Here is a 12,652-nt window from a genome sequence, read left to right on the forward strand (position 1 = left end):
TCTTCGTATTTTTTTAATGTTATAATAAACTTATGAATCTTTGAAGTAAAGCGGTAACTTTAAAAATGATCCAAAGAAGGGCATTAGCATTATTAGTGTTTTCCTTGTTGTCAATTTTTATAAAGTCTGAAACTGTTGATCCAGTGATGTATTCAAAGCAGGAAATTTCTACAACCGAAACCGAAAGTAATAAAGTTGATATGTGGTCATCCACAAACTCGCCGTATGTTAAACAAATTAATTCTAATGTTCAAGCCGTTAGGACGCGTCTACCAATTATTTACGATCCATATTTTAATGGTAATATCTTAACAAGTATTAATTTTCTTTCTACTATAATCTACTGTTACTAATCTTAATTTAAAATTTTTTAATTTATTTAATCTACTTTCAATAGTACAAACAAATAGACTCTCAAATCCAAATTAAACTCCAAATTTTCACATTAAATTTACTAAAAAGGAACATGTAATTATAAAGTATCAAGAAAAGTGCATTAATTTATTACGGCAGGTACCTAATATAAATTTTGAATGGTTTCGCTTGATAATTGTTATTCAAGAAGCTTTGTTATTGTTAAATACACATTTGATATTATATTTAAAAAATTCAAAACGTTGAATCCATTAGGGTAAGTCCGGGGGCCATAGGTTTTTTAAAGCACTGTAAAAATTATAAGATAGCGATTTTTGTCTAAACTTTTATTGATAATTAAATTTCAACACTTAACTTTAAATTATTTAAACCGTATCTAGGCCTTCTCATTACTCTACAAACTTTACTTTAAAGTAACGAAAAATAAAATATTTTCATAGGAAAAATCTCAAAATTAAAATTCTTTAAAAAGTGCATGTGGCCATCTCTCCCAGAATGTCCGTGAGGCTTTTAGCTTAAACTTAATTTTTAATCGTTCAAATTACTTTTCTCTTATTCTGGTCGCATTTTGAATACTTATCATGAGATTCAGTGCCGTTTTCATGTAGCCAATAATTTTAAATACTGCACTGAATCCAATTTTTAATTAATGTCGTTTGATTGTAACTTTCGCCTCAACCTACAAACGGATTTCCATCTCTGATGTCAATTAGATCAATTATTATTATGTACCCATGCACTATGGGGTACATTCCCTAAATTGTGGCCAAAATTCAAATTTTTCAATAGATTTAAAATTTTTTTCTCATTTGAAATTGGTTGTTTATATATTAGAGTAGCAGAAACCGGGTTTTATTTTGGAAAAGCAATTATTTTTGTTTTTATATTTACTGTCAAACTTACCAAATGTTTGAATACTTAAATTTTTATACAAAAATAGCTTTCAAAAAGTGAGTTTCAAAGTGAGATTTATTGATTAAAAATGGGTAAATTAATAAAAGAAAATAATTAATGCAGTATACTGCAACAAATATCATACATATTTACATAATGTAATTATAATTACATTATGTAAATATGTATGATATTTGTTCAAGTTTAATAAACAAATAAACATGATATTTGTAACTTAACCAAAAAATAATAAACGTTTTTAGTTATTCAATTTTGAATAGACTTATAAAATTTTGGGTGCTTCTGTTTGCTTAAATTCTTTTACAGATGTATAACAAATTTGACTATAAATTTACTGTTCTTTCGCCATTCTGCGATTTTTTGCGATTTATAAAATATTTTATATTTTGTAGACACGAATCTGATAAATTTTTATAAAATTTTTCGCTATATTAAATCCATTATTTTGGATTTTTAAAAACTGACAACGGAATCATAATCAGGGAGCCCAGAAACACCCAAGTTACAAAATTTACTTAAATCTGGTAATTTTTAAAAAAATTTCAGCCTTATTGGATCTGCCATTTTCAATTTTTAAAAACTGACATCAAATTCGTAATCAGAATCACCAGAAATCCTCGAGTTAAAAATTTTTATGTAATTTTAAATTAAATTTGAATTTCTTCCACGATTTTGGTAAAATGCCCCATAGTGCCATGCAAAAAAATGTAAAAGGATTACACTAACATTTTCATTAGTTTTCAACAATTTGTTGCTTACATTTATTAGTAGGCACAAAAGTTTGAAGAATAACCCATAATAAGTGATATTTCTTTACAAATTCTGTAATAGTGCATCAAGGGAGGTAAGTCCGAGTTTATATGCCGAGCGCAATATTAAAGAACGAGTCGTAGCATGAGCGAAGCGATTGCGAAGACGAGTTCTTCAATATTGTGCAGAGCACATAAATGAGGCGTATTATAGACACTCTATGCTACCTGTACCTATGCCTATTATTGAAATAGGCAGTTTTAAAAATTAGTAAACTTGTGATTTATTTCGCTTAGGGTGTCAACTTCAATATTCCGATGTGATAAAGAATTTTAAATCTTACATAAATTTATTATAAACAATTTTTTTGTGAATGTCATGTGTGTACAGTGAGTGCGGCTTTATTGAACCACCCAAATTTACAGCGTATTTTCAATTTTAAGAGTGGTAAAGTAGTCTGCTCTACTAACTAGTAAGAAAAATACTGAAAGACATGCTTTCATCACAATTATCAACGTGATAAACTTAAACTGTCACTTTTGCTACCTAACCTGACATCGAAATATATTAATCTCCTATATTGACAAATAATAACTATTTAACAACAAATTTCGATTTTTTTGAGTGGAAAATAAGATTTTTTACAATGTGTAAGTGGAAATATTATTTTCGAAGTAAATTGTAGTGTTTTATTAGAGGTGGTAACTGGTTACAAAAAAATTTAATTTAATTATTTAATCAGAATAATTTGTGTTTGTAACGTGTGTATTAACTAAAGGAGTACTTCAGTTTTATTTTAATACAAAAACCTAATCAAAATTTGTAAAATTTATTTAGTTCTTGGACTTTATAAAAAACCCGGTTCAATTTAGCATACCCTCCCCTACTTTATTGACCTGCGAGCGGTCAATAATGGGAACTTTATTAATAACTGGGTTATAAAAGGGAACTTAGTATGGGCCTGTACAAGTAGATAAAGTGACCATAATACGCCTGAGTTGCATAAAATATTTGAACTGGTCATCTCTCTCATATGGTCATCTCCCTCAAAAGATTGTCCACAAAATAAATCGATGAGGGGCTCTGTTCACCAAATCTGGTGTACTATGGTTAGGATTTATATTTAATACTTCTATGCAAATTAATTCTACTCTATGAAACTCTACGCATTTAGGATTTTTACTGCTTTAGAGTTATAGAATTATAGAATTTATAATTAAACTAAAAAAAATGTTATTAAAATTAAAACAAACATTTCTTTTGCGTAGCGGTTTTAAAAAATCTATTTATTAAAATGTATTTATTTTTTCAGAATTATCTGATGTTTAATTTAATGGCGTAGAGTTAACAATTTATAAAGAATAAAAAAAATATTTTATCATGCGTAGAATTTATTGGTGTAGTATTTAATCCTGACGAATTTAAAAAACCGGACAGGTGCGAGTTGAACTGAATTTTTCTTAAAGTCTAAATATAAAAATATATACAAATATAAATCAGCAAAAAAAATATATAAAAAAAATTTTTTACGACTTTCGAGTAAGCGAGTTGCAATTGATTATAAGAATTTGATTTGACCCTCATTTTGTTTAACATTTTGTTCTTTCTACTTTGTTTTTGTAGTTTTGGGTGTCTTTTCTGGTCGGTTAAAATTAAAGAGTAAATAATATTGTATGTTAATAGTATAGAGTACCTATCATAAGTTAAATATATATATTAAATTTTATTTAAGAGAAATGGATTGGTTTGTTACTCTCGGTATTCTATTCTAAATACCCCTCCCCCTCACAAAAAATGTCCATACATGAAAAAGATTGTTTGCGCCGTCCCTGTTGAGAACCATATAAAGATCAGCTCCAAATATTTTTGCTATATTATTCCTAAAATCTACACATGAAAATACATAAATAATGCAAAACTGCAGTCCACTAAGCTAAGAATTTTGAGCGCCAGGGGGGTAAAATATTTTTTTACTAAATTGTAAAATATTTCTAGTTTTTCGCTAAAGAAAATTTAAAGATCAACTTCAATCCTTTTCTCTGTATTTTTTCTGTAATCTACACGTGAGAATAAATAAAAATGCTTAACGCCAGTCCACTAGATTAAGAATTGTGAGAACCAGCAAGGGTTAAAGTATTTTCGAGCTTGCAAAAAGAGATTTTAATTTTTCGATGAAAACACCATGAAGATCAATTCCAATCATTTCCACTATATTTTTCCTGTAATCCACGCGTAAAAATACATAAGTATATATGCCAATTTCTAACTCTCTGGGTAAAAAACTGTGGGCGCTAGGGGGGGTACATGCATTATTTTCGAAATTTTCATCAAGTTTTTCGCTGAAAACAATATGACGATCAATACCAAATATGTTCGCTATATTTTTCCTGTATTCAATTTTTAAAAATATACATATGCATACCAATTTTCATCTTTCTAGGTAAAAAACTGTGAGCGCTAGGGGGGGTACAGGCTTTTTTTGCGAAAAACGGCCAAAATTTGATGTTTTTTGCGGAAAACTCTATAAAGATCAATTTAAATCACGTTCGCTATATTTTTCCTGTAATCTACGCGTACATGGTCATTTTTTGCAACCGTTTTAATAAGGTTCCTACCGGGTACGGAACCCAAAAATTAATCAAATTATATTTTAATTAATTAGAATGCGTAGAATGATTATTTTTTGTTTAACATTATTGTGAGAGGATTTTTGTGTAGAGTTTACTGTTGTAAATATTTTTTTTTAACGCTACCACTCCTTGCGCAGGCGCGAGGCGCGTCATTGTTTTACTGCGAATTCGCAGTAAAACAATTTGAGATTGATATGCGTCTCATATCGCTCGCATGTATGAGGTTTCTTTTCGCACTCGTGCCTTCACTAATGCAGACAGATGCGTCCTCATATGAGACGCATTACGCTCGCATGTCATAAAGGTGCATGATGCATGAGAGTGAAATGCGAGTCTTGTGCCTTTTTAAGGATTATTCATCATAAATATATTGTACAAAATTTAATACAAAAACCTAAGGTTAAATTTAAAAATGTTTTATTACAATTTTTTATTTCAATAATATAAACATGGCATTAATAATGAACATTTTTCTCTTTAGTCTTGAACATACATAATCTCCTTAATAACCTATAATAAACATTAGCTAAAATCATTTATATTCGTAATAAATGTAAACTTTTCAACACGAATTCAACAAATATTAACTCTATAATATAATAAATTAACAACTTGAACTGCGTCTAAGAGCCTTATTTCTATTTGAAGCAAATCAACTTTAAATGCCCTTATTCGATATGACTGTTATTATATATTTTTATTTTTCAATTTAAAAACGAGTTTAAACAAGCACAAATATTTATAAAACATTAAAGAAACAATTAAAACTGTGATTCACACACGAACTGTTTATAAATAACAAACAATTACTACATTCACCAAACGATAAAACTGGACGTCATGTGCATGGAGTATAGACTTAAGGAGACCAATCTTATATGCATGTACTTCACTGAAAGGCGCAACATTTTGTCGGAAGTACATCAGTAGTACGTGTACATCCTGTAGATGGCAAACGATCGCATATATAGTCGCTTGATTAAGTCCTAACCGTCCTAACCTTATTTTTGCTGTATTTTGAAATTAAAAATAATTTCAAATAATAAATAGGTAATATAAAATTATGACAATGAATTTTATTTTCATAAATAATAACATTCTTGGAAAACATTCAATTATTTTTAATACAATTTTTATAAAACTTCACTAAAGGATTCAATTTAAAAAAAAACAAAGAAATTCTTCAAAAAATTTAATTATTTATAAAAGTTATAATAAAATTGATTAAAAGAGTTTAATGTTCTATCAATCATTTTAATAAAGTTTTAATAGGCACGTGGCCACTGAATAACATGACCTTTATAGTAAAATTAATTATTACTATAATTTGAGGCTTTGAGGTTATTAACATAACCTCAAACTAAAAAGTGATCTAACAATTATGACAAATAGTAGCTCATTCTGTTCTTTAAAACATTCTTTACAATTACATTTGTTAAATTTTGTTTAAAATATTTTGTTCAATAGTTAAGCAAATAAAATAAAAAAAATTTTTTTTAATAACTTTTGAACAAAATATTTTAAACAAAATTCAACGAGTGGAAATGTAGAGAATGTTTCAAAGATGAGTAGAATGAGCTATTATTTATCAAAATTGGTTACAAATTTTAATTGGTTACTGACCCTTAAAGAAAAAACACATAATGTTTAACAATTATGATTTTACATCAAATTTTGGTCCAACCTAATTTTTCCTGATAATTGTACAACTGGATCTTTCAGAATTTGGTGAAATCATTTTAATTATGGTTTTATTTGCTGTTAAAAATCACTTTTTAGTTTGAGGTTATGTCAAGCGATCGACACTCCTGAATCAAAAAAATCTGTAAAAAGCACATTTTTTCACAAAAAAGTCGCACAATCCGAGCCCTGTAATATAGACTTTGTATTGTTATCTTATTATTATTATATTTATATTTATAATTTGAATATATAGTATATACATGAATTAGTAAACTTATAGAAATCCATGTTCATTTTAAAACTTCAGCTATCTATGCGTATGCGATCGTTGCGCGCTATACGAGAAGATTCAGAACTATGAACTTCCGACATAAAATGGTTGATTTTATACACACTACATTGGTCTCCTTAAGTCTATACTCCCTGGTCATGTGACTCGAGTCCGACAGCAACAAGTAGATTTTCAGCCATATTGGAAAAATTGGCTGCGCACCCTGCGCACATGCGCATTGGTGAGACCGCGAATATTAAAAAATTATAAAGTCATGTGCCTAAAGTGCAACAAAATCAGAAACGAGTGACAGCTAAATGCGTCTCATTACACAGCCACACAAAAAAAATAAAGTGTCTTGATCTGGGGTCGAGACATATGTATTCCGATGTATTTCGATGCGCTGAATCCGAATCCGCCATCAGAATTTGGCCAATGGGTCCTGGTTTCGTCCTAACCTCAAAAAATACCCTAAAATCGTTAAAATGGTCACTTTTAATTCATCAAAATTGAATCTAACCGCATATTGTTAATTTTCTAAGATCCCTTAATTTAAATAAACTATTCTATAAGCTTTTTATTTGAAAATTCATATAAAACATTAAATCTATCGAACCTAACCTCAAAAACACATCTAAGATTCCAAACAAACAAATTATACCATACACAGCGCAATAAAAAATAGGTAAGGTCATGAAAGTTACAAATTAGGTGTTTTTATGACTGCTGATTACAAAGCCGGTGTTAGTTAATCAAAATTCAAAATGGCGGACAATATAATTAAAAATTTGTTTGGATTGGCTTGAAAATCGTTACTCGGTGTTTTTCGGGGTCGCTGATGACGAATCCCATGTCGGTTTCTAAAAATTCAAAATGGCGGATCCAATATGGCGGTCTTTATTATTTTAACGATTTTTTTTAATTTATTACTCGCGGATTTTTGGGACCTTTGATAACGATTCCTATATCAATTTTTATTACCTTAAAGTCTTACGAATTGTTTTCTAACAATTTTTTCTAACAATTCGTAAGACTTTAAGATTATAAAAATTGATATACGATTCGTTATCAAAGGTCCCGAAAAACCGCGAGTAATAAATTTAAAAAAATCGTTAAAATAATAAAGACCGCCATATTGAATCCGCCATTTTGAATTTTTAGAAACCGACATGGGATTTGTCATCAGCGACCCCAAAAGCCCCCGAGTAACCTAAGTTGTAACTTTCATGAGTTTACATAATTTTTATTGCGCTGTGTATGGTATAATTTGTTTGTTTGGAATCTTAGATGTGTTTTTGAGGTTAGGTTCGATAGATTTAATGTTTTATATGAATTTTGAATTAAAAAGCTTATAGAATAGTTTATTTAAATTAAGGGATCTTAGAAAATTAACAATATGCGGTTAGATTTAATTTTGATAAATTAAAAGTGACCATTTTAACGATTTTAGGGTATTTTTTGAGGTTAGGACGAAACCAGGACCCATTGGCCAAATTCTGATGGCGGATTCGGATTCAGCGCATCGAAATACATCGGAATACATATGTCTCGACCCCAGATCAAGACACTTTATTTTTTTTGTGTGGCTGTGTTATGCACGCACCGCGTGACTCGCATGTCCTGTGCCCGAAGTGCGACGCATGATTGTTATCTGGGAAAGTAAATGTTATTTTTTATTTACTAATAGTTCTAGTCCCAATTTAGGTAGAAACGTTTTTAATAGGAAAAAACTAATCTTTCTTTCTAAATAAATAGAAAATTTTTTAAAATACCAATTTTACAAAAAAATAAAAATTAATTTTAATTTTTTAATTTTCAATGTCAAATGTTTTCTTAAAAATAATATCGCCATTGAAAAGTGGACGAGAAAACATTTCCAAAACATAGTTTGTAAAATTCACATCTTTTTTTAAGTGAACTACAAGTCAGCAAAGGATGACGTGTAAACGCATGAGGCCTGAATCACTTTACGTGAAATCTCCCATATGTCCTAAAAATATTCTCAGCGTGTCCTGAGAATGTCACAAACATGTCCTAAAAATGTCCTCAATGTGTCCTGAGAATGTCCAAATCATGTCTTAAAAATTTCCTCAAAATTTCCTAAGAATGTCCCAAATACTTCCTGAAAATATCCATATGACACATTTGGACGTCTTCGGGACAGACAGAATTTGATTAAGACGCCTTTAGGTCTGCATTTAAGTCCTCTTCAGGATATCTTTTTTAAGACATTGTTAAAATATCTTTAGGATATTTAAAAGATTGTTATAAAACTTTTTTAAAACACTTAGAATAAAATTAAAACAGATTTATTAATAAAAGAAAATAATGGAATACAAAAGTTTAATATAACCAAAATTCACAGCTCGACAACTATTTGTCTTCACGTTTCTCGAATTCAACTCTCAGATACAAATAACACACAGTTCTCGACACGATACGCTCGTTTAGCTCGTCTCAAATACGGACCCTTGTCCACGACTCAACAATGACGCTGTTCTCTCGGAGAACCTCTCGCTCGGCTCGTTCGAATCAATCTGCCGATCCTGCGCTTACACACACACACACACATCTCACTCACGCACTTTTGCCAACCTAAAATGTTTTTAGGGTTTCTAGTCCCATTGACAACTTTCTAGATTTAACATTTAATTTATAACAATCGGCCATCCTGTAGAACTTGGTCTCCAAGTTTTTACAGTTCCAATTTTTTTTATTTCGTCGCGCTTCATTACAAATATCCCAATCGCTCTGGTTGCTGACGATTTTGCACACTTCTTCGTAGATTGCTATTCAAATCATTCACAATCAACATTTCATCGGTTTTTCGTTTATTTTCTCGTACAGATTCTGACTCAAATGTAATACAATTTTCATTTTCAGCATTATCGCTGGCGTCACTGTCGTTACAATCTTCATCGTCGCTATTATCTGGAATTCCGCGCCAAATTTTAATTTGACTGACATGTGCTGTTAATCTTTGTCTCGAACTTCCCTTATTTGTTAAGTGTTGAATAGCGTATGTATCCGACGGTAAAACTTCAGTAATGACAAAAGGTCCTTTATTTCGCGATTGTAATTTCGTGGACTCTCCGGTGGCGATTTTTGATGATTTTGTAACAACAATGTCGCCTACATTGAATTTCACATTTTTCAATCGATTTCGGTCATATCGTTCTTTCGCAATTCGCTGTTCATTCTCTATTTTATCTTTTATTTCGAGTTAAATTTCATCGGGGACGCGATATGTTTCAGCCCGCTCTGTTAATTCTCTCGCGAGTCCTTCGTTATATCGAGGCGTAAAACCATACAATGATTCAAAGGGAGTTTTCCCTGTCGTCTTACTAATCGAATTGTTTAAATCGCGCTCTATCTTAACAATATTGTCATCCGAATGACGACCTTCGACATCGGTCAGACTTGTTTGTAAGGCTGGCAAAATAGTCTGGTTCAACCTCTCGACTTGCCCGTTGGCTTGTGCGTGCCTACTCGAGTTAAACGTTATTCTTACTCCGTGATTTTCACAGAAATCTTTAAATGAATCCGCAGTAAAAGATGTCCCTCTATCAACAATGAAACGACTTGGCGCTCCGAAACGATTTACGAAATTTTCTATCTTGTGGACAGTTGTACTTGCTTTGACATTTCTGACAGCATACAATTGACAGAATTTTGTCAATCTACATACCGCTGCCAAAATGTATTTATTCCCTTTCGATGATGAAACAAAAGGACCAAGGTGATCCAGGTAAACGATTTCAAACGGCCTATTGCCTACAGGAATTGGGTGCAATTCACCAGGCTGTCGACCAGCTTTATGTTTTGCGAAAAGGCACTCTACGCATGCTGAAATATGCCTACGTACATAATTACGCATTCCGGGGAAATAATAATAATTTTTTATACGAGCCACTGTCCGATCAATTCCGAAATGACTTGTCAAGTCATGATTTTTAATAACAATTGCTTTTCTCATGACTTTAGACACTACGTACTTTAGTGCTATCGGCTGGATCTAATTTGTACAATATTCCCTCTCTTAAGACATAATCTTTCACTTCACCTATTTCACGACGCGAACGAGACTTTTCATTTTTTTCGAGTATTTTTATTTTTTGCGCTAACAATTGATCGCTGCGTTGATACATTAAGATTTCTTTTTCGGATATCATCGTATTATATGCAGTCGCGGTTTCCAGAATTTCGTTCGGCTCTTCCACCGGAGCACTCGAGATAGCATCAACGTGCTTCATACGTTCTCCAGGGCGATGGTGGATCTCAAAATCATACTCGGCAATCGAGTTGAGCCACCTTACAATTTGCGTATTTTTCGTTCTTAACGTATCGATATTTAACAATGCTTAACAGTCGGTAATTACATGGAAATTAAGGCCTATCAAAAAGTTTTGCAATCTTTCTATTGCCCAAATGACAGCCATCAATTCCAATTTGGTTGAATGATAATTTCGTTCTGTCTCGGAGGTCTTTTTGCTAATTGCATAAATCAATCGCAACCTATTGTCATCATCGGTTTGGAACATCATTGCACCTAATCCGTTCGCGGACGCATCCGTGTGTAACTCGGTCCGGGTGGCTTTCGGGTTATAAAATCCAAGCGTCAGATATGTACAAATTAAACGTTTAATTTCACGAAATGCATTATCTCTCGATTCATTCCACTCGAATTTTTCGTCTTTCTTGAATAATTCTACTATCGGGGCAGCTAATTGAGTGAAGCCAGAAATAAAACGACGGAAGAAGCTCGCTAGGCCGTGGAAGCTTCGTGCCTCATGTACCGATCTCGGTGTCGGAAATTCGTCGACTGCGCGAACTTTTCTTTCTCCCGGACTAATCCCATCTTTGCTTACTGTAAGTAAGCTATTGCCAATTTATTTCCGTGAGGTCCGAGTACCATTTTAATTAACTTGGCAAAATAAAACGGAGCATTCATCAGTCCAAAAATTGCTCTCTCGAACTGCCCCGTTTCAGCTTGGGTGATGAATGCCGTCTTCTCTTTCGCGTTCTCCGTCAATGGAATTTGCATGTAACCTAACGCCAAATCGAGTACCGCAAAAATTCAAGATCCATATAATATATCTATATTGTCATCTATATTTGGGAGGGTTTCCCAAGTTCATGCGCACTGTGTTTTTATTCAATCGTCTATAGTCAACTACTAATCGAAATGTTCCATCGGGTTTCGCTACTAAAACACATGGACTGGCATATGCCGCTGAAGTTTCTGTGGCTATTTTGTTATCCTTTCATTCCCGCACTTTTTCTCTCATAATATCGCGTTTTTCCGCATTTGTCGAATAAGGTTTCGCAAAAACCAGTTCCGACCCCGGTTTCTCGACGATGTCCATTTTCAGGAGATGAGTGCACCCTAACTCTGACGTATCTAACGCCACACATTCGATACTTATTAATAAGTGATAATAATTCATCGAATCGCTCCACACTCAACGGTAACTTTTCAGATAAATCGTCTTTAATAACTGGTCGTTTATGTGGTTTGATTTCAGGAATGCTTTCCTCGACTTCGATCGCGGAATTTAAAACGTAACCTTTCTCGAGTATTATTTCGTTTTCACTCGCGTTCTCATAAGGCAAAAATACTTCCTTATCGTTAATTTAAATGATGACATTTTCTATTACCACGGGTGATTCTACTTTTTATTCGCGTGTTTCAATTTCAGGATATAGTTCAAATGGGAAATCATTTCGGGCAACGAACTCGAATTTATCATCACACCGATAATAAGCAAGCTGAGGTGAATCTGTATAATTCCTACCAATGATGACGTTAAATGGCAAGGTGTCATCGTTCACTACACGAAAACGCACATTCTCTACCGGACAACCGTCGACGATTAAACTCTCACTGATGAAACCCCCCGAGACAGTACTGCCACCACCAAAACCTTTAATAACATTCGATAATTTAGTGACATTAAACCCGCTAGACAAAACAATTGATTTTTTAATCAGGCAGTCGGAACTACCTGGATCAATAAAAGCCAACAAC

At 32.2% G+C, this 12,652-nt stretch overlaps 1 protein-coding gene across 1 annotated transcript in view; it reads left to right on the forward strand.

Annotated features, from left to right (window-relative positions):
- Positions 1-146: 146 nt before the first annotated feature.
- LOC122508810 overlaps positions 147-12,652 on the forward strand; it is a 170,525-nt gene continuing 158,019 nt past the window's right edge. Inside the window, exon 1 of the mRNA XM_043622369.1 lies at positions 147-300. Coding sequence (XP_043478304.1) covers positions 147-300 — 154 coding nt within the window. The remainder of the gene's footprint in view (positions 301-12,652) is intronic.

The sequence above is a fragment of the Leptopilina heterotoma genome, unplaced genomic scaffold, assembly GCF_015476425.1.
Source record: "Leptopilina heterotoma isolate Lh14 unplaced genomic scaffold, ASM1547642v1 Lhet_571, whole genome shotgun sequence".
Taxonomy (NCBI): Eukaryota; Metazoa; Arthropoda; class Insecta; order Hymenoptera; family Figitidae; genus Leptopilina; species Leptopilina heterotoma.